Source organism: Danio rerio, chromosome 4 (genome assembly GCF_049306965.1).
Source record: "Danio rerio strain Tuebingen ecotype United States chromosome 4, GRCz12tu, whole genome shotgun sequence".
Classification (NCBI taxonomy): domain Eukaryota; kingdom Metazoa; phylum Chordata; class Actinopteri; order Cypriniformes; family Danionidae; genus Danio; species Danio rerio.
Window position 1 is genome coordinate 3333158 of NC_133179.1, and position 20741 is coordinate 3353898.

Below are 20741 nucleotides of genomic sequence, written 5' to 3' on the forward strand. Positions count from 1 at the left end.
GCCATAAAGAGTGCTAAGAGCTGAGCAAACACTCCACTGAGACAGGTCATAAAATATAAATACAAATGAATAAACAAACAAATAAACAGCTTTCTTTTCTTTTTATTCACTTAATTTTAAAGTCATTTTTGTTAGTAAAAAACTTTGAAACAAAAAATGAACCAAAAAGCTTTTTTTGTTACTCTTAATAGAGAACATCTTTTGCAAAATATTTTGTATTTACTTTATCAATGGTTGTAAATTACTCATTATTTATTATTATTATTATTATTATTATTATTAATATTATTATTATAATTACAATTTTTATTATTACTATTACCATTATTATTACCATTATAATTATTATTATCATTATTATTATTATAATTAATTATAATATTATTTTATGTGTACAATAACATAAATTATTGTTTATTATTATATACATTTTATAGTATTATTATTACTACTATTCTCATTTTTATTATTATTATTATTATTATTATTAATATTTAATTTATTATTAAGTGACTACTGAGAAAGGTGCTAAAAATAAATACAAATGAGTAAAAAAAACATATAAACAACTTTTTATTTTCCTTTATTTACTTGTTTTTAAAGTAATTTTTTTGTAAAAAAAACAAGTACAAAAAGCATTCATTTTGTAATACTTTCGCAATTTTGTATTTATTTGTAATAATGGTTGTAAATTACTCTGCTATTATTATTAATAATTCAATAATATTATATTTGTATAACAACATAAATTATTATTTATTATTGAAGGATTTATTATTATTATTTCTATTTGATTTATTATTAAGTGACTTTCTTTTTTCTTTTCTTTTCATTTACTTTTTTTAAAGTAATTTTTGTTAGTGAAAAACTTTGTAACAATAAAAATGAACCAAAAATCCTTTTTTTCATGATCACCATTCATAAAGAACATCTTTTGCAAAACATTTGTTTTATTTTTTTTATCATCAATGGTTGTAAATTACTAATTGTTTATTATTATTATTATTATTATTATTATATAATCATATTATTACATTTGTACAATAACATAAATGATTATTTATTATTATTTACATTTAATATTATTATTATTATTATTATTATTATTATTATTAACGATATAATCATATTATTACATTTGTACAGTAACAAACTACTATTTATTATTATTTACATTTATTGTATTTTTTATTATTATTACTATTATAATTAATGATAAAATAATATCTCATTTAAACAATAACAAATTTCTATTTATTATTATTTACATTTTATATTATTATTATTATTATTATCATTATTGCTGTTATTATTATTATTATTATCATTATTGCTGTTATTATTATTATTATTATTATCATTATCATCATTATTGCTGTTATTATTATTATTATTATCATTATTGCTGTTATTATTATTATTATTATTATTATTATCATTATCATCATTATTGCTGTTATTATTATTATTATTATCATTATTGCTGTTATTATTATTATTATTATTATTATTATTATCATTATCATCATTATTGCTGTTATTATTATTATTATTATCATTATTGCTGTTATTATTATTATTATTATTATCATTATCATCATTATTGCTGTTATTATTATTATTATTATTATTATCATCATTATCAAATTCATTGCTATAACATTTTTTGTTTCTTAAGCTGAAAAAATCCTATTAAGAAAAATAAATATCAAAAAAGTATTTATAAATATTTCGACATGAGTCCTTCTCAAAAAGAACAACACATCTGTATCATTAATAATGTTATACATTACTCATTTAATTATTTTCAAAAGCTATTAATGTGAAAGATCAACTTTACAAAAAACAAAAGCTATACATTTTTTAAAAGTACTTATTAAAATTATTTTTTAAAGCTTTTATATTATTACTGATCACAAACTACGTTTGTTTTAGTAAAAACCTTTAATACATTTTTAATATTACTATTATGTATGTTTTACTGGTTTTTAACTATTAACACCAATTATTTACTTTAAAAATAGACAAATAAAATAACTGTTTTAACCATCACTGAAGTGTGATTATAGTGAGTTCTTTCTGATTGGTTTACTGCAAACCAAAAATCACATTTTCGCACCTTCTGATTGGCTCGCTGTGAGCCATCGCCGCATCCGACATCACTTTCATCCAGGACTCCATATCTTTGGCTGTGTCTGTGCTGAAATAATACGTCCGCATGTTTGGATGCGTCGCCTGGTTGTGAAAAATTCAACAGAGAAACCTGAGAAGAGAAAAAAAGATCAGAGCGTGAATATCAATAAACAACTGCTGAGCGAATCGCTGAAGGCACAAACACGATGGAGTTTTGCAAAGTTTGCAGATCTCTGAGGCTCTCACTGATCCACAATAGCTGCTTTTGTCTGGATTTTGTCTTTCACAACTATTTATATAAGCTTCAAAAGTAAATGCGGAGCGTTCTGGAGGAGTTAACAAGAGCCCAAACTTTAGTGAGATGCTTAAAAATACAGGTCCTGTATTTGCATTGATGGTTCAATGAAGAGTAGTTTTATAGTAAGTAGAAGTTGCATCTTAAAATACTTCATGGATCCTTTATTATATTATGTTGGATATGTATTATAAATAGATATGCTCTGATGTAAGTACAGACATTATATTTTTGTGTGTCTCCCTAAATGCAAATGAGATGCTGCCACACCCCTATTTATAGAAGAGGGTGGAGCTTTTACAACTTGTACCTTGGTTACTCGTGCAGTAAAATGCAATCGTTGCCATATTTTGGCGAGGAAATGCAATATAAAGAATTCAAAGCAACATTTGTCTTTAAGATACTGAATGTAAAGTAGGCAATTAAATCTGTTGAGTGAATGATTCAATGAAGAAATTGGGTTACTCATTTAATTATTTTTATTAAAATTATTATTATTAAATATTTTAATAAATTTTAATAAAAATATACATAAAAATTTTAATAAAGCAAAAAACTTAAATAATTTTGGAACTAAATCTTAAAATAAAATAAAATAAAATAAAATAAAATAAAATTTAATTTAATTTAATTTAATTTAATTTAATTTAATTTAATTTAATTTAATTTAATTTAATTTAATCAGTCATTTTCTTTTGGCTTAGTCCCACTTATCCAGCACATGATTATTTTTTTTTTTGACTATCCAGCTATAACCCAGTACTGGAAAACACCCATACACACTTTATTGTAATTTAATGTATTTAATTTAATTTAACTTAAATTAATTATTTTCTTTTAGGCTTAGTCCCTTATTAATTGAATTAACTAAACTACTTATCTTTTCATTGCCGAATCAATCTGTTCAATGACTCATTGTGAAATGTGTGTAAACTGCAAACATTTTATTATAAAATACTTCCAAATTCACTTTGTAATTCACTTTGAGTCCAAACCAACTCAGTCAATGTCAAATAAAGTGATTTAGAAACACAATTATCTGTTTAAATTCATTTTGTGAGAGAATCAAATAAGTAAATGAATAAATCAATCAATATTCTTGAAATAATCGAATCAGTTGACTCAGTATTTCAAGTATTTTTTGGTTCTTGAATGAATCAGTCTGCTTGAATAAATAAATGAATTGTTTGAGTGATTCTTTCATACAGCAAAACAACAAACACAAAATTTTTTTAACACCATTATTGTTAGCCTATGCCAAATATTTTGCATGGAAAAGCTTACAAATGATTATTAATGACTTAAAAACGGAGCTTAGGACATTCCAGGTTAATGTGAATGTTAATGTGTTGTTATTTACACTCTTTATTCACCATTTTAGAGAAGCTAATGAATACATCAATCAAAAATTTGTGTTTTTTGTTGAAATCATCAAATTGGTTCAATTATTATAGTCTTCTTGAATGAATCACATAAATAGAAGCAGTGAGGTGAGAACAATAATTCATTGATACTTATTTTGCATGGAAAAACTTATTAGTAATGACTTAAAACACTGCCTATAGGACCTTCCAGGTTAAGTGATGAAGTATGTTAAAGTGTCTTAATTTATACACTTGACTCACCATATTAGCAAAGCTCCATCAAGTAAACATGTTGAGGCTCCAGTTCATGAATCCTCCCAAACCGCACCATTGTGAAATGGAGAATAAGACAGAGGGGGAATAAACAATGAGTCAACATGAAAACATCTGCAATAATAGGTAAGTGACTCCACTGAGACACAAACTTTCACAGAATTAGAGACTAGAAAAACGCTGTGTCAGGGGAAAAGTGCAAGACTTTCTGGTCTAACTCAAGCTAATAACAGCTTTACCACAGCCAAACCCTCGCCTTCAGCTGGAGAGCAGCAATTTATATTCAAGACTCCATTAAATGAACAGATAAACCCACTGATACAACCCTAGAGATGGTCTAAATCTGTCCAAACTTACATTTTTAAAATCCAATGTAAAGCACACGCATTGCTGGCCTGAAGACATTTTAATATATCTCTTTGTGAGGTTTTAAGTATGGATTTTAATAGAAACAGTCGAACTCAAAATACTGTAGGGAGTTTTGTGTTAAGAAGCTACTGAATCATTTGGTAAAACTGTGCAATATTGAATGCTTGAGGTATTAAAAAATGATCAACACGTTTATTAATCCAGGTTATGGTTCATTTAAAAGTCCGTTACAGTTTTTTTATTTTATACAGTTTTTTATATAGTTCTTTTATTATTATTTGCTTTAAAGAAACTTTTTACAGCAAATATGTTTATGCATTTATTCACAATATTACAGTTTTGGCTGTTTTGTTTTTCATTTTCAATATGCAGGTTTGTTGAGTTTAAACCTCAAGAGTTTACACTAAGATATTGTTTGACAACTGTTAGCAGGTTTGGCATGCTGTCCCAGGAGAGAACCCTGAGCTCGGAGATAGTTGAGCCCAGGGCTCCCGCCAGGTCCATAGAGCATGTAAGGGGAGTACTGGATCAGGTGGAAGAAAGGAGGAGAAGGTGTGGATGGGGGGTTTCTTCGGAAAACGAAGATAAGCGAGTAGTTCTAGCTAAGCTACTTATAGTGAGTTTGGATTAATCTGATTGGTTAACTAGTGGATGTAGATGGATGGCCAGCTGCAGTCAATCATATCATGTGCTCCTCTCGAAATTAGTTTGTGAAACTTCACTTATTGAATCCCCATTTATTATGTAACATGGTAAAAGGTATTGTGCAATATGTAGAAACAATTAACAATTAACAAATGCTGTGAAATGTTCAGTTTTGCTATGTAAAGTATTACCCTTTTAAATGACAGCCATCAAAAATACAGCATTCAGGGATATTTATAAAAAAAAACTTAAGGTTGTTTTTTGTGTGCTAATTGGTCATTTTTTTTATATTACAAAACACTGGAATTGATTGCCTAAAATGATGATCTTCATCTAAAATGAAAAGCATCACTGACTTCTTAAATAATATATATTTTTAATGTTAGCAATCACTGCATTTGAGAATGTTTATTTAATAACTATTGATTGTAACTTTTTTTGTGATTATTTTGTGTAGTCACCTTCTTATGCATAAAAAACTGCATTAAATTATCATTTTTAAAGCTAAATCTGATTCTAAAACTATTTTTATAAAAAGCTTTTTGGTGCTGCAGCTTAAAGATGTTTCTCACATGTAGAAAGAAGTCTCATGCATTACTCAGGTGTGATTTCTTCATAGACTTCAACAGTGTCAAAATCTTGATGGTTCTGTGGGTCTCGACTATTCAAACTGATCTATAACTTGAATTCTCTTTAGGATTTAGATCAGGTGATTGGCTGGGCCATTCTACAGCTTGATTTTCTTTCTCTAAAACCATCCAAGAGTCTCATTGGCTGTGTTTTGGATGATTGTCTTGCTGAAATGTCCACCCTGGCTTCATCTTCATCCTCCTGCTAATGTAGATGTTGGACTGAAGCAGCTGATGTTCATTTACACTTACGAAGGGCAGAGGGTTGCTGAAGAACTACTGAAAGATTTCAGCTGCTGTCTGGGCTTTCATTACCTTTTTACATCTTCCTTTCTTCATGTGTTCAATACTTTTTTCCTGCATCACTTCATTTTATTACACAGAACTTCATTTGTAAACTAATTAGTTTTTTTTTCTTAGCACATATACAATTCTTTGGTTGTTACCAACACCTAGGGAAAATTTCAAGTTAACAGCACCATTAGAAATATGTTTCCAGTGAAATTTTGTGACACTTATTTCCTCCACTGTATAAAAAAAGACTGTAATTTTCTGCCAAAAACGATCTTGAAACTAAAACTAATACTAACAATAAATAACTATTGATTGTAAATCGGGATGCAGCTCTTTAGTAGAATAGTCTAGTCAGCTTCCTATATAAAAAGGCTTGAATTGTCTGCCTAAAATGATGATCTTAAAGCTTAAGCTAATTCTAAAAACAAATAGCTATTAATTGTAATGCAGGATACCTTTTTTTTGTCATCTCTAGTCAGTTTCTTACATTGAAAAGGACTGAAATTCATTGGCTAAAATGAAAATCTCCTCTTTAAATGAAGTGTTTCACCTTCTTCCTTCCACCAACCCATTTCTGCTTTCTCTCGAATTACATTTGCATAAAAATACGTCCACGTTTCAGACTTTCCGAATGTGTCTCTGACCTTGAAGGCGTATTTCCGGGTAATATGGTCGTCCACGGACAGCATGGAGATGTGAAAGCTAGGCAGGAGGATGCTTCCCAGAATCCCCTCTTCCTTCTCATCTGAAGACACAAACAGAGAGGCGTTGGTCAACATTAGCATACATTAACCGCCGAGCGGGATACTTGTTAAATGTGGAGCTGAAGCCGTGACTGGGTGTTGGTTTGAGCAGAAGTTTTGGTAAACAGACAGTCTGGAGAGGCTGATGGGAAAACTGAAGCGCACTGAAGTGTGTCAATGAGCCTGTGAACTCTATCGTTTGGATTGCAGACTGAAACGAATCTGTCAAGAGTTGGAAGCCGACAGACTCGTTTTAGACTGACAGCTGTGTTAAGCGTTACTTTTACCGTATTAATGCCAAAAACTGAATGCAAACATCAACGGCTTCCAAAAACACGGGATTTATTGTGTACAACAAAACATCAAGATTTTATATATGCCAGATTGCTTAAAGAAACAAATGCATGCGATTACATTCAGACCAATGCCACAACTATAGGTGATACTGCTTTTATAAGAGAGTTTAATTACCAAAATCTAAAATTGAGCAATGTCAATTGGGTGTTTTTAAATAGTCTGAATTCACTGAATTCATCTAAACAATCTGCTACACTGAATTGAATCTAATTACAGAATTTGAGTCAATAAGTCACTCCAAGGGAGTTCGTAAATAAAAATGAATTGGCTGAGCAAATAATTCAATGATTCCCACATGAATAACATATCTAGCTACTGAATCCATCTGAAATTTTAACAGGAATCAATTTAATAAAATTAAAAAGAGTCACTTGTTTCGTTGAATTCAGTGAATCATTCAATGATTTAGTCATCAGTCCAAAATGAATCAGTGTTTTTGGAGCAATCTTTTGAGTAAATATATAAAAACCCACACACTCATTCATTTGCATTACTCTTAAATAAATTGAATCTGCTGAGTGAAAAAATAGTCCAATCATGAAGGATTCTGAATGAATCTGCTAAATTAATGAATCAATAAGCAACTCAAAGTGAGTTATTTTTTGTGAAACTAATTAAATAGGTTGAGCGAATGATTCAATTATATCCTCATAAATAATACATCTAGTAACTGAATGCATCTGTAGTTTTGCAGGAATCAACTTAGTAAAATTAATAACTGATTCAAAAGTTGTCAATTGTTTTAATTGCTGAATTGAATCAGTTGAGTGAATCATTCAATGATTTAATCGTCATTCCAAAATAAATCTGTGTTTTTGAAGCAATCTTTTAAGTTAATATATAAATATCTCATACACAGACTCATTTGTTTCATTCTTATATAAACTGAATCTGCTGAGTGAAGAACGCAATGATTTACTTGTGACTCATTTAAAAGAATTGAAATTTTAAAAGGGAATTAACCAAATAAATCTTTCACTTAAAAAGAGGGTCACTTGTTTCATTCCTGAATTGAAACAGTTGAGTTAATCATTTAATGATTTAGCTATTATTCCAAAATTAATCAGCGTTTCTGAAGGAATCTTCAGCAAATAAAAAACTCATTGATTAATTTGATTCATTCTTAATTGAACTGAATCTGTTGAGTGAAAAAAACGCCATGATTTACAGAATGTACTTTATTCAAAGGTATCAACTGAGTAAATGAATCACTCACTCAATGAAACAATGAATGAATCACTCATTCAAAAAGAGAATCTGTTGTTGCTGAATTGAATCCGTTTAGTGAATTTTTGGAGCAATCTTTTGAGTAAATATATAAACAACTCATACAAAGACTCATTTGCTTTGTTAATAAATGATCTGAATCTGCTGCAGGAAAACTGCAATGATTAACTTCATTTATGTAAAAGGATTGGAATTTTTGAAGGGAATTAACTGAGTAAATGAATCGCTCACATAACGAAACAACGAATGAATCACTCACTTAAAAAAAGAGTCACTTGCTTTATTCCTGGTTTGAATCAGTTGAGTGAATCATTCAATGATTTAGCCATCATTCCGAAATGAATCAGTATTTTTGAAGGAGTTTAAGTAAATAAATAAATATCTCATACACAGACACATTTGTTTAATTCTTATATATCAGTGTTTTTGAAGGAATCTTTTGAGTAAATAAGTAAATAACTCATATGCAGACTTATACACGGATCTCTGTATCGATAACCTGATATTTAGTCATTATAAATAGTGATAATAATCCAATATAACCTGTTTTCTATTCCTCAAAGACCAATCAAGATAACAACCGAAAGCATATCTCTTTTTAAAAGTTACACGGAGCAAGTTTTTGCATCCGTAAAAGTGTTTTGCTGGCGTCCCACACACAGCGATGTGGAGCTGAGATCTGAACTCCTGCATGCTGTCGCTGCTGAAATAAAGCCGCTGGTGGTTCAGATGAATCACTGACAGCAGCGACACCAACAAACAAACACAAACCAGCACTGAGCGTTCAATTCTCTCATCCAGATCAGACTCAGCGTGGAGGAGGCTTTAGGAAAACCACATGCTGATACACCCCCAAAAATCAAGGGCCAGAACAATATCACAAATATACAGCTTTAATAATTCATCGCTAAATATCAGAATTGTGATAAAACAGCAAATTGTCCTACATTTCTATTGGTACTGCAGTCATGAGGATTGAAATCATAAAGAAAAAATTTGGTTATATTCATGATTATTTGAGAAGGGATTGTTCAAACTCGGTCCTGGAGGGCCGGTGTCCTTTATATTTTAGTTCCAACCCCAATCAAACACACTTGAACCAGATATTAAAGCATGTCTTAATGACATGTACTGATGAATTGTTCACCACAGAACTAGCAATGTGAGCCAACTAAATCAATATATTAGATTTAAATTTCATGTTTACATTAAGTTGTACTTGATGAGCAGGTGCAGTACCAGCAGACACAGACAGGAGGCGCCAGAGATCTTGGCCTCTGTTGTTCACCTGTCCTCCATCATTGGCTTCTTGAGCCTGATTAAATCAGATGCGCATGACATGAGGAGCCTGTGCAGTCTGAGCACGAAAACTGCTCTGTCTTCACTGTCAGCCGGTAAACAGCTTCAGCCCTCGTGGGTCTGCGGTGAAAGAGTGATCTGATCGCACCGCCGGACTGCTTAATTGAACAATTTATGGAGATCTGAGAATGTGTGTCCTCTGGAGACTTTAACATACAGCACACACAAACACACACACCTCAATCCTGCTCCTCGCTGTATTCAGCATCATATTCTGTACTGTACTTCATATGCATTGTGCCACCAGTCTGAATCTAATGGCTCACTCACTGATTCACTCACTGCAAAAAGATTCAAAATAAGCATGAACTGAATCTTAAGTGAATCAAATAATTGTGCAGACTCTGAATCATTAAACAGTGACTCATTTCCATGTTCCCGTGATCAAAGTTGACTTAAAGTTAATGCTGTGGAATTATTTAGATTAATAATTCAAATATAATTGAATGAACCACTTATTCTATTTAATCAAAGCAAATAAATGACATATAATTTTTTTTTTTCATCTGAATCAATCTAATGACTCACTCACTGCAAAATATTCAATTATTCATCAGAAACATGAGCTTAAACTTAAGTGAATCAAATCCTCATGCAGACTCAGAATCATTAAGTAGTGGTTCATTTCCATGTTACTGTGATTAAAGTTGATTCAGTGTTGATGCTGCATAATTTATTGAAATTTATGCAAATATACTTCAACGAAACACTTCTTTTTATTGAACCAATCAAAATGATTTGACACCGTGTTGCCAGTCTGAATCAATTTAATGACTCACTCACTGATTCACTCACAACAAAATGATTCAAAGATTCAGAATGAGCATATACTGAATCTTAAGTGAATCAAATAATCATGAAGTCTCAGAAGCATTAAATAGTGAATCGTTTTCATGGTACGGTGATTAAGGTTGATTTAAAGTTGATGCTGCATATTTCAAAATTATAGTATTTAAGTATTGAATTTGATCACAATACTGCAAATACACTTTAACAAACTATTTATTTATTTTCTAATCAAGGTGACGCGACTAAATCCCATATGCATTGTGTTGCCAGTCTGAATCAATCTAAAGACTCACTCTCTGGTTCACTCACTGCAAAAAGATTCAAAAGTCTCATAAACTGAATCTTAAGTGAATCAAATAACTATGCAGACTCAGAATCATTAATTTGCGAATCCTGATACTGTGCACAAAGTTGATTCAAAGCACATTTTTGCATAACTGGCTGTAAAACTGTTCAAAATCCTGCAGTTTTATTGCAGATATAATTGAATGAACCACTTCTTTTAAATTAATCACAAACACAACGACTCTCAAATACATTTCAATACCAGTCTTAATCTAATGACTCACTCTTGGATTCACTTACTGCAAAAAGATTCAAAAGAATCATAAAGTGATTCTGAAGTGAATCAAATAACTATGCAGACTTAGAATCATTAAGCAGTGACTCATTTCCATGTTGCTGTGACCAAAGTTAATTTAAAATTAATGCTGTAGAATTCTTTAGGTTTATAATTCAAATATGATTGAATGAACCACTTGATTTATTGAATGAAAAAAGTAAATGACATAAAATTTGTTAACAGTATGAATAATGACTCACTTACTGATTCACTCACAGCAAAATGATTCAAAAGACTCAAAATAAGCATAAACTGAATCTTAAGTGAATCAAATTACTATGCAGACTCAGAATCATTAATTTGTGAATCCTGATACTGTGCACAAAGCTGATTCACAGCATTTTTTTGCCAGTTAAATCTTGCATAACTGGCTGTAAAACTGTTCAAAATCCTGCAGTTTTATTGCAGATATAATAAAATGAACCACTTCTTCTAAATTAATCAAACACAATGACTCTCAAATACATTTTAATACCTGTCTTAATCTAATGACTTACTCACTGCAAAAAGATTCAAAAGAATCATAAACTGAATCTTAAGTGAATCAAATAACTATGCAGACTTAAAGTCATTAAGCAGTGACTCATTTCCATGTTCCTGTGACCAAAGTTGATTTAAAGTTAATGCAGTAGAATTATTTAGGTTTATAATTTAAATATGATTGAATGAACCACTTGATTTATTGAATCAAAACAAATAAATGACATACAAATTGTTGACAGCATGAATAATGACCCACGGGAAAATGATTCAAAAGACTCAAAAGAATCACAAACTGAATCTTAAGTGAATCAAATAACTATGCAGACTCAGAATCATTCATTTGCGAATCCTGATACTGTGCACAAAGTTGATTCAAAGCACTAGCAAGATCGTTCAAGAGCACATTACACTTATAACTACTCGTTCAGTATGTTTTCCACATTTACAGGGCTGTTATTTGGAAAACACACAGAGTAAAACCAATGAATAACAGTGCAAATGTGCCACTTGATCATACTGAACAGAAACGTCTCTGAGATGAACGTTTGGTCACGGCCTGCGACTGAACATTAATCCTCAAACACAAACATCAGATATACGGTGCATTGATAAAATGAGTGTGTAAGTGTAAACAGAGATGCTGAACTCACCTCTGTAGTAGAAGAGGCACATATCAGACAGAACGAACCATCTCTTCTTCCACATCTTCATCCCAGTGCTGTCCTGAAAAACACCAGCAGCACAAGAACTGTCAATCAAATCAGCCAGCCAATCACAAGTACAGAAAGCCCTCCCCCAAACAATGCACTCAAGGGTTTTTGGAGTGTTTGTATCAATATGTTAGTGTGGAGTTTGCATGTTCTCCCCGTGTTGGCATGGGTTTCCTCTGGGTGCTCCTGTTTCCAAAAGACATGCGCTATAGGCTAAATTGTCCATTTGTGTGTGTGAATGAGTGCATATGGATGTTTCCCACTGATAAGTACCTGTTTGTGAAGCCAGCCGTTTTTGATCACAGGTGCATTGGGGTTCCTCTTGATGGAGTTGGACCTTTTCCCAAAGTTGTGCACTTTCTTTGAGGACCGGGATGGCTGCAGACACACAGAGAGCACATTATTATTTAGAGAAATGACACTTGTGAGGGGTTTAAGCTCGTGTGTATGCATTATTCAGCCATTGAGTTGTAAATAATTACAGCTTACTAGTGAAGTCGTTTAGTAGAGCTCAGAAGACGCATGCATTATGAATCGACAGCAGTTCAAAAGATGCTCAACACACGGAGAACAACAGGAGAGCTTTTCTGACGTTCATTTCATTGTCATCAGACACAATGATCAAGAGTTCAGTGAGTATAAGAAACTGGTATTAATTACAAATAATTAAATAAAAATCAGTTTTGTCGATGTATGTTAGGATATAAAATAAAATACACAATATAAAATATATAAAATACTGTAATGCACATGACTACACTCTAGTTTAAAACTAAATTATAATAATACATTTGATTACACATAGTATTATTATATTTAATCAATCATACATCAATATTATTTAAATTAAATAAAAATATCAGAACCATACAACATATATATATATATATATATATATATATATATATATATATATATATATATATATATATGTCTGAAAATAAAATATTAAAATAAAAATGTATAAAAAATATTTAAATAAATAAATAAATAAATACATTCAATTATAAATAAATACAATTAAAATAAAATCATAAAATGAAATAAAAAATGAAAAACTGGATATCTAAAAAAACATTTATAAACATTTATAATTAGCTTTTTGATAATGACAACAAACAATAAAATAAAACTTGTATAAAGATTTATAAAAATGAATTACTAAAATAATTAATTATAATAATAATTATATAGATAAAAATGTGATTTAAAATTAAATAATGACTATTATAATATTATTTTAGTCTATAATAGTATTTTCTAGTGCTTTATTTTTAAATGTATTAATTTACAGTCATTTCTCTTGGTTTATTTCTGTTTTTATTATCTGTTTCTTTATTTTACTCTGTCTTACAGTATGTACACCTCTTTGGCCAGTCTTGTGGCTGTTTTTAAATGTGCTTTATAAATAAATGAGCTTGAACTTGATGATGAAAATTAAGTACAAATATCAGAACTGGATATCTGAAATAAATATATAATTAGTTTATTTTGCACTATGATAACAATAAATGTCTGAAAACAAAATGGTAAAATATAAATTGAATGAAGATTTATAAAAATTGATAACAGTTTTAACAATTTAATTTAAAATTAAATAATAAAATTACATAAAAATATAAGAACTGGATATTTGAAAAAAAAAAAAAAAAAAATATATATATATATATATATATATATATATATATATATATATATATATAACTTAGCTTTGCACTATAATAAAGAAAATAAATATTTGAAAACAAAATAATAAAATAAAAATTGTATAAAAATGTATAAAAATAATAAAAAAATCTAATTAAATATTAAAATCAAATTAAAAAAATGTTACACTTAACTTGGCTTTTTTGCACTATGATAAACAACAATCAATGTCTGAATGTGCTAAACTGTGATGAAAATAATGCATTATATACTGTATATGTGCACATACTGCATGCATATTCATTCAGTCATTTATTTGAGAAACACCGGCAGTGTCAGCCAAAGCCATTCATGAATTGTTTATTATATTTGGCTGTTATAAAAAGGCTAGAGAGGTGCAAAAAGACACTTTCAGGATGACGAGCTGACTAGTCCTTCCAAAGCCTTGAATAATGAGGCATATTTTGCATATTTTACATTAAAAATGCAAGAAGGAAACACCAGGATTTACTGAAAGCACATATAAAAATGGAAATCTAACTTGTTGCCCGTATTTCTGCTCCTTTACATAACCTCCACACCACAGAGCAAAGAAAATCAAGCAAATGTGCACTAATGAGGGCAATAATTGCATAACGTGCTACTGATGCATGATGGGACAGTGCGGTATTTCCAGCTACAACTGGGCCATGGTTGGTGATTTAGTTGGTTATCTGGTTAGTTAAATGGTTTTAAGTTTCATCCATCCATTTACTTTTCAGCTTAGTGCCTTTATTAATCTGGGATCACCACAGCGGAATGAACCACCAACTTATCCAGCATATGTGTTATGCTGCGGATGCCCTTCCAGCCACAACCCAACACTGTGAGACATCCATACACTCTTGCATTCACACACATACACTACAACATGCAAACTCCACACAGAAATGCCAACTGACCCAGCCAGGGCTCAAACCAGCGGCCTTCTTGCTGTGAGGTGATCGTGCTACCCACTGCGCCACCGTGACGCCTTGGTTTTCATTTATAGTAGCTTATTTAAATGTATCAGTGCTGTATGCGAGATATGGGCTACAACATTTGGTAGTTGATGATAGGACAGGCATTAGTTAGTGGAGACTCACTCTGGTTGTGGGGCTGCTGGGATGTGTGGTGTAGTCGGAGCCGCCGGTGTAGTTTGAGGCTTCGCTCATGGTGCTGGTGGGACGCTCCTTCTTCTCCGCCTCTGGTGCTTTGGTCGCTGGTCTGGAAGATTAAGACAGGAATGAGTCTTAGTCATGCATTATAGCTCATCCAGTACCACAGACGATCAGTTACTCAATAGCTTTTACAGGAAAGTGAACAACAATGAAAGGGATTTCGTTTTTTGCATGAAAAGTCAAAGATTAAAACACATTATTTTATTTATTTATTTAATAATAATAATAATAATAATAATAATAATAATATTATTATTATTATTATTATCATTATCATTATTAATATTATTATTATTATTAATACTATTAATAATAACAATAACAACTATATTATTATTATTATTATTATTATTGTTATTATTATTATTATTATTATTAATACCAATAACAACTATATTATTAATAATAATAATAATAATAATAATAATAATAACAACAATAACAACTATATTATTACTACAACTACTAATACTACTACTACTACTACTAATAATAATAATAATAACAATAACAACTATATTATTACTACTACTACTACTACTACTACTACTAATAATAATAATAATAATAATAATAATAATAACAACTATATTATTACTACTAATAATAATAATAATAATAATAATAATAACAACTATATTATTACTACTACTACTACTACTACTACTACTAATAATAATAATAATAATAACAATAACAACTATATTATTACTAATATTAATAATAATAATAATAATAATAATAATAATAATAATAATAATAATAATAATAATAATAACAACTATATTATTACTACTACTACTACTACTACTAATAATAATAATAATAATAATAATAACTATATTATTACTACTACTACTACTACTACTAATAATAATAATAATAATTCCTTTCAATTATATAGCACTTTTTTTCTAGACAGATCTGTTGCCAAAAATCATTTTATTTGCTGAAACAGAGAAAGTTGTGGCCAAATTAAGACTCAAAATCACCCGAGAGGGGATGAAAACATCCCAAACAGCACACAAGCCTTTAATCAAGAAGCATTTTCAAGACAAGTAAAAAATGTAGGAGTTTTTCTTTACAACAATCAAAATAATCTTCCATCGCAAGAGGCAAAATAATGATATTCCAAAGCTAAAACAAGATTTAGCCAACCCCATTTGATTATTTTGCTTATTTTAATTAAAACTCGCTTAATTTTGACTCCATTTCTAAAAAACAAGACAATATGTCATGCTTGTCTAGAAAATGCTTCTTCATTTATGAGGTTTTAGATACTTGGCCAAGAAACAAGACTTGTTTTGCAGTGTATGTTCCAGTCAAGCTAAAGGACCAACACAAAAATACAGGCTGTAAACTCAGTCATGTCAGCCTTATTTAACGCAAGTGAAGAGAAAGCTAGATAAATGCATCCATAAAGGCTGAAATCCCCATGCTGAACTGAAGGCATTGTCCCGTAGGGTTGGCCTATATTTCTGCGATACGGTAGAGCGACGACGTCTGGGGACACTACTGCTATCTGGAGCAAAGGGAGAAGAGCGAACACCAGGGTAAAAAATAAAGCTGTCTGCCTTCTGGGTCAGTTTGATGAAGAAAACACTCGCTGATTCACAAAACACTCCATGTTAGCATGAAGTGTGTTATTTGCATCAATATTGGTCATGCATTTAAAGAGATGCTCAATCTAAATATTTATGTATTCATTTCTGTGTCATTACAATAGTGTATACCTTTATTTCTTTGTTTAACAAACTGCAATTAAAGATTCATTTGTTCAGTCAGAGTGAGTCTCTATTAACTCGTTGATTCAATTGGAGATAATCGACAAATCACTCACTGATACAATTGATTCAGACAAAGCAATCTCTAGTTAATTCACTGATTCAATTGCTAAACAACTCACTGAATCACTGTTGATGACTACACATAAAGACTCACTGATACAAATTAATTGGTCAGAGCAAATCTTTAGTTAATAACTCATTGATTCAACTGATCTGGTCAGAGCAACCGTTCAAAAAACAGTTTGTCCAATTCATGACACACTGATTTAAAGTATCTGGTGAGATCAAGTGTGCTATTAATGATTCATTTGGCCGAAAATGTCCCTTATTGACTTACTGATTCAAAAGATTTGGCAAGATTTTTGGCAAGTCTCTAGTTAATAACTCATTGATTCAACTGATCCAGTCAAAGCAATCCTTCGATAAACAACTCACTAAATCAGTTTAAATCTCCAATTCATGGCTCACTGATTCAAAGTATTTGGTCAGAACAAGTCTGCTATTAACGATTCAATGATTCAAATCATTAATTTGATGAAAATTTTCACTTAAAGAGCGAGTCTCTAGTTAACAATGCACTGATTCAATCGTTCAGGTCATAGCAACTCTTCGGTAAACAACTCACTAAATATCCAGTGTGAATATAAAGTTAATGACTCACTGATTCAAATTAATCCATTGGAATAAATCTTCACTTAACCACTGATTAATTTAATTGATTCAGTCAGAGAGATTCTCCAGTAAGGACTAACTAACTCAAATGATTAAACCAGAGCAAGTCTCCAGGTAAAAAATAACTGATTCAAAATAGAGTCAGACCAAATCTTTACATAATGACTCACTAAGTCAAATAATCCCTCACTGAATCAGTTACAATCTACAGTTCATGACTCATCTGATTAGAGCAAGTATGCAATTTCTGATTCAATGATTCAAAGGACTCTAAATCCTCACATATCGTTTATTAAGAACTATTTGATTTAACTGATAAACTCAGGGCAACTCTTAGGTAAACTGAGTCAAAGTATCTAGTCTAACTGAATCTTCACCTAATGACTCACTGAGTTAAATAAACCCACATGGCCAGAGTCAGACAATTTTGATGCCTTAAACTTCTTTTTAAAGCCTAATAGTTACACTCAGAGCAATTCTTTGGTAAGCAACTAATTGAATCAAGTTTAAATCTCCAGTTCATGACTTATGTCAGAGTAAGTTTCCAATTAATGATTCACTGATTCAAATGGTTTAGTCAGCGTGAGCCTCTAGTTAACATTTCACTGATTCAATTGATGCAGTCATAGCAACTCTCCGGTAAACAACTCACTGAATCAGTTTGAATCTCCAGTTCATGACTCACAGGTTTAAATTATCTCGTCTACAATTAATGATTCAATTGATTCATTTGGAAGAAATCTTCACTTATTGGTCATTAATAACTATTTGATTCATTTGATCCACTCAGACAAACTCTTTGGTAAACTGATTTAAAGTATCTGGACAAACTGAATCTTCACATAATGACTCACTGAGTCAAAAAAATCCCAGATGGCCAAAGTTAGGCAATTTTAATGCCTCAATCTCCTTCTTAAAACCTTAAAGTTACATTCATTGCAACCAGAACATCCTTAACAGAACTGTTTGGCTCAATTTCTTCTTTACCGCAGACTCCTTCCACGAGTGCTTGTCATTTGACACAAGCATCTGATTTTGCATTGGGAACAAACACAAAGAGGCACATTGTGAGACGGTGAACAGTCAGCAGTCATGCACACACATGAAGAGACAAAAATATTCAAGACATTATAGGGTCAGCCTGGTGCACAGAACCAAGTTCGACCTTCCAGGCCGGCGATCTCAAATTAAATTGAGCATTCAACACGGCTATTAGCGTTCATTAATTAATCTCTTCTGAAATAATGAGCTTTAGCGTAGCCTTGCTGGCGGCCATCATTCAGCTGACATCTGACGGCGTCTTCAGAGGAAGAGTGGCAGCGAGTGTGAAATTAGCCCAGCTAAACCGCGCTCAATCCAGAGATAATTGACGTTCAGATGGGTTTGTGGGTTGGTTGGGCACCAACTGGAGGTCATCCGCTAAAACGCATGAGTCATGCTAGCCTTTAAAACACTCTGTCTGTCACCATTTCTCTCTCTAGCCCTTTAACTCATTCTTCTTTTCATCGGAGGCAGCGTCAATTAAGAAGGTTAAACACGTCAACCTTGAAGAACATAGGGAAAATATCTCAAAACTGGTGCATATTTTGTCTTTTCAGACCCTAACCTAGTTTTTGTAGACATAAAAGAGCACTTAGTCATCAAGAACTGCTGCTGTTGTATTTTTTAGTGAAACAAGAGGGAAAAAGTGTCTGTGGTCTGATTTTATTGATTGGGACAAAATAATTGGAGGAAAAATGACTATATTTGGTGGCTTAACTTGATTTGTTTTAAGAAAAAGACGATCAATTACACAAAAATTGTGTACAAACATTTCATCTTTGGAGAAATGTGAATAATTCAAAACAAAATATTAAATGGCTCTCATTTTTAAAGGTCGTAAAGTCACTAAAACTCTAGAAACTGTATTTCCAAGTACAATTATACATTAAATGGGAAATAAATGTGTGGGACATGACATTAACTTTTGGAAATTGACCAATAGTTAAACAAAAATTAAAATATAGAACATTTATATGTATGGTTAATCGATGTGACTGACTGAGAGATTTGTGATGTCAGGTTTTAGAGGCGGAGCAAAGCATGTTATCAAAAGTATCAAAGTCATCAAAATTAGGCCCTTGTGTTTCTGAGTAAAACTAGACAACTGGCAAGCAAAATTTAGGCAGGACCAGAAATTAATTGGAAAAAAAAGACTTTAGATGAAAAACATCACCTGACAAACATCCTGATAAAAGTCTTGTTCTTGATCTCAGTTGTAAGAGCAACAAATAATAACTTAACTTCTAGTTGATCATTTGGAAAAGAGGCAGAAGGTAGACTGAATCATCTGTTGATCTGCAATCATCACAAAAACTGTAGAAGACCCACTGGAATCCACATGGAGTCAAGATTCTCACAGAAATCAGTCAAGTTTGGTGAAGGAAAAATCCTGGTTTGGGGTTACATTCAGGATGGAGGCGTGCGAGAGATCTGCAGTGTGGATGGCAACATCAACAGCCTGAGGTATCAAGACATTTGTGCTGCCCATTACATTACAAACCACAGGACAGGGGCAAATTCTCCAGCAGGATAGCGCTCCTTCTCATACTTCAGCCTCCACATCAAAGCTCCTGAAAGCAACGAACGTCAAGGACCTCCAGGATTGGCCAGCCCAGTCACCAGACATGAACAGTATTGAGCATGTGTGGGGTAAGATGAAGGAGGAGGCATTGAAGATGAAGCCAAAGAATCTTGATGAACTCTGGGAGTCCTGCAAGAACGCTTTCTTTGCAACTGTAGATGACTTTATTAATCAGTGATTTGAGTCATTGCAGAGATGTATGGATGCAGTCCTCCAAGCTCATGATGGAGTCAGACACAATATTCATTCTGTCTCCACTGCAGCATGACTTTATATTCTATACTGGGCACAATTTCTGTTAAGTGTCAAGACTTTTGTCTAAGCAGAGTCAGACCTTACTGTCCTAATTAAATGATTAAAATCAAGGCATGATTATATTTTATTTTGGTTATAATATGCGTAATCCAGAGGCCTTTGCCTTCCATATAAGCCACTTCGGTCCCACTTTATATTAAGTGTCCTTAACTACTATGTAGTTGCATTAAAAATAAATACAATGTACTTACTGCGTTCATAATGTA

General features: G+C 31.4%; 1 protein-coding gene across 50 annotated transcripts in view; it reads right to left on the reverse strand.

Moving 5' to 3' along the window:
* The window catches only part of plekha5 (pleckstrin homology domain containing, family A member 5), a 198530-nt gene that overhangs the window by 43357 nt on the left and 134432 nt on the right, over positions 1–20741 (reverse strand). For all 50 annotated transcript variants that reach the window (NM_001327786.1, XM_073946521.1, XM_009300011.5 and 47 more), the window contains 5 exons: positions 15064–15184; positions 12566–12670; positions 12233–12305; positions 6647–6747; positions 2120–2235 (listed from right to left, as the gene is read on the reverse strand). In NM_001327786.1, coding sequence (NP_001314715.1) covers positions 2120–2235; positions 6647–6747; positions 12233–12305; positions 12566–12670; positions 15064–15184 — 516 coding nt within the window. The remainder of the gene's footprint in view (positions 1–2119; positions 2236–6646; positions 6748–12232; positions 12306–12565; positions 12671–15063; positions 15185–20741) is intronic.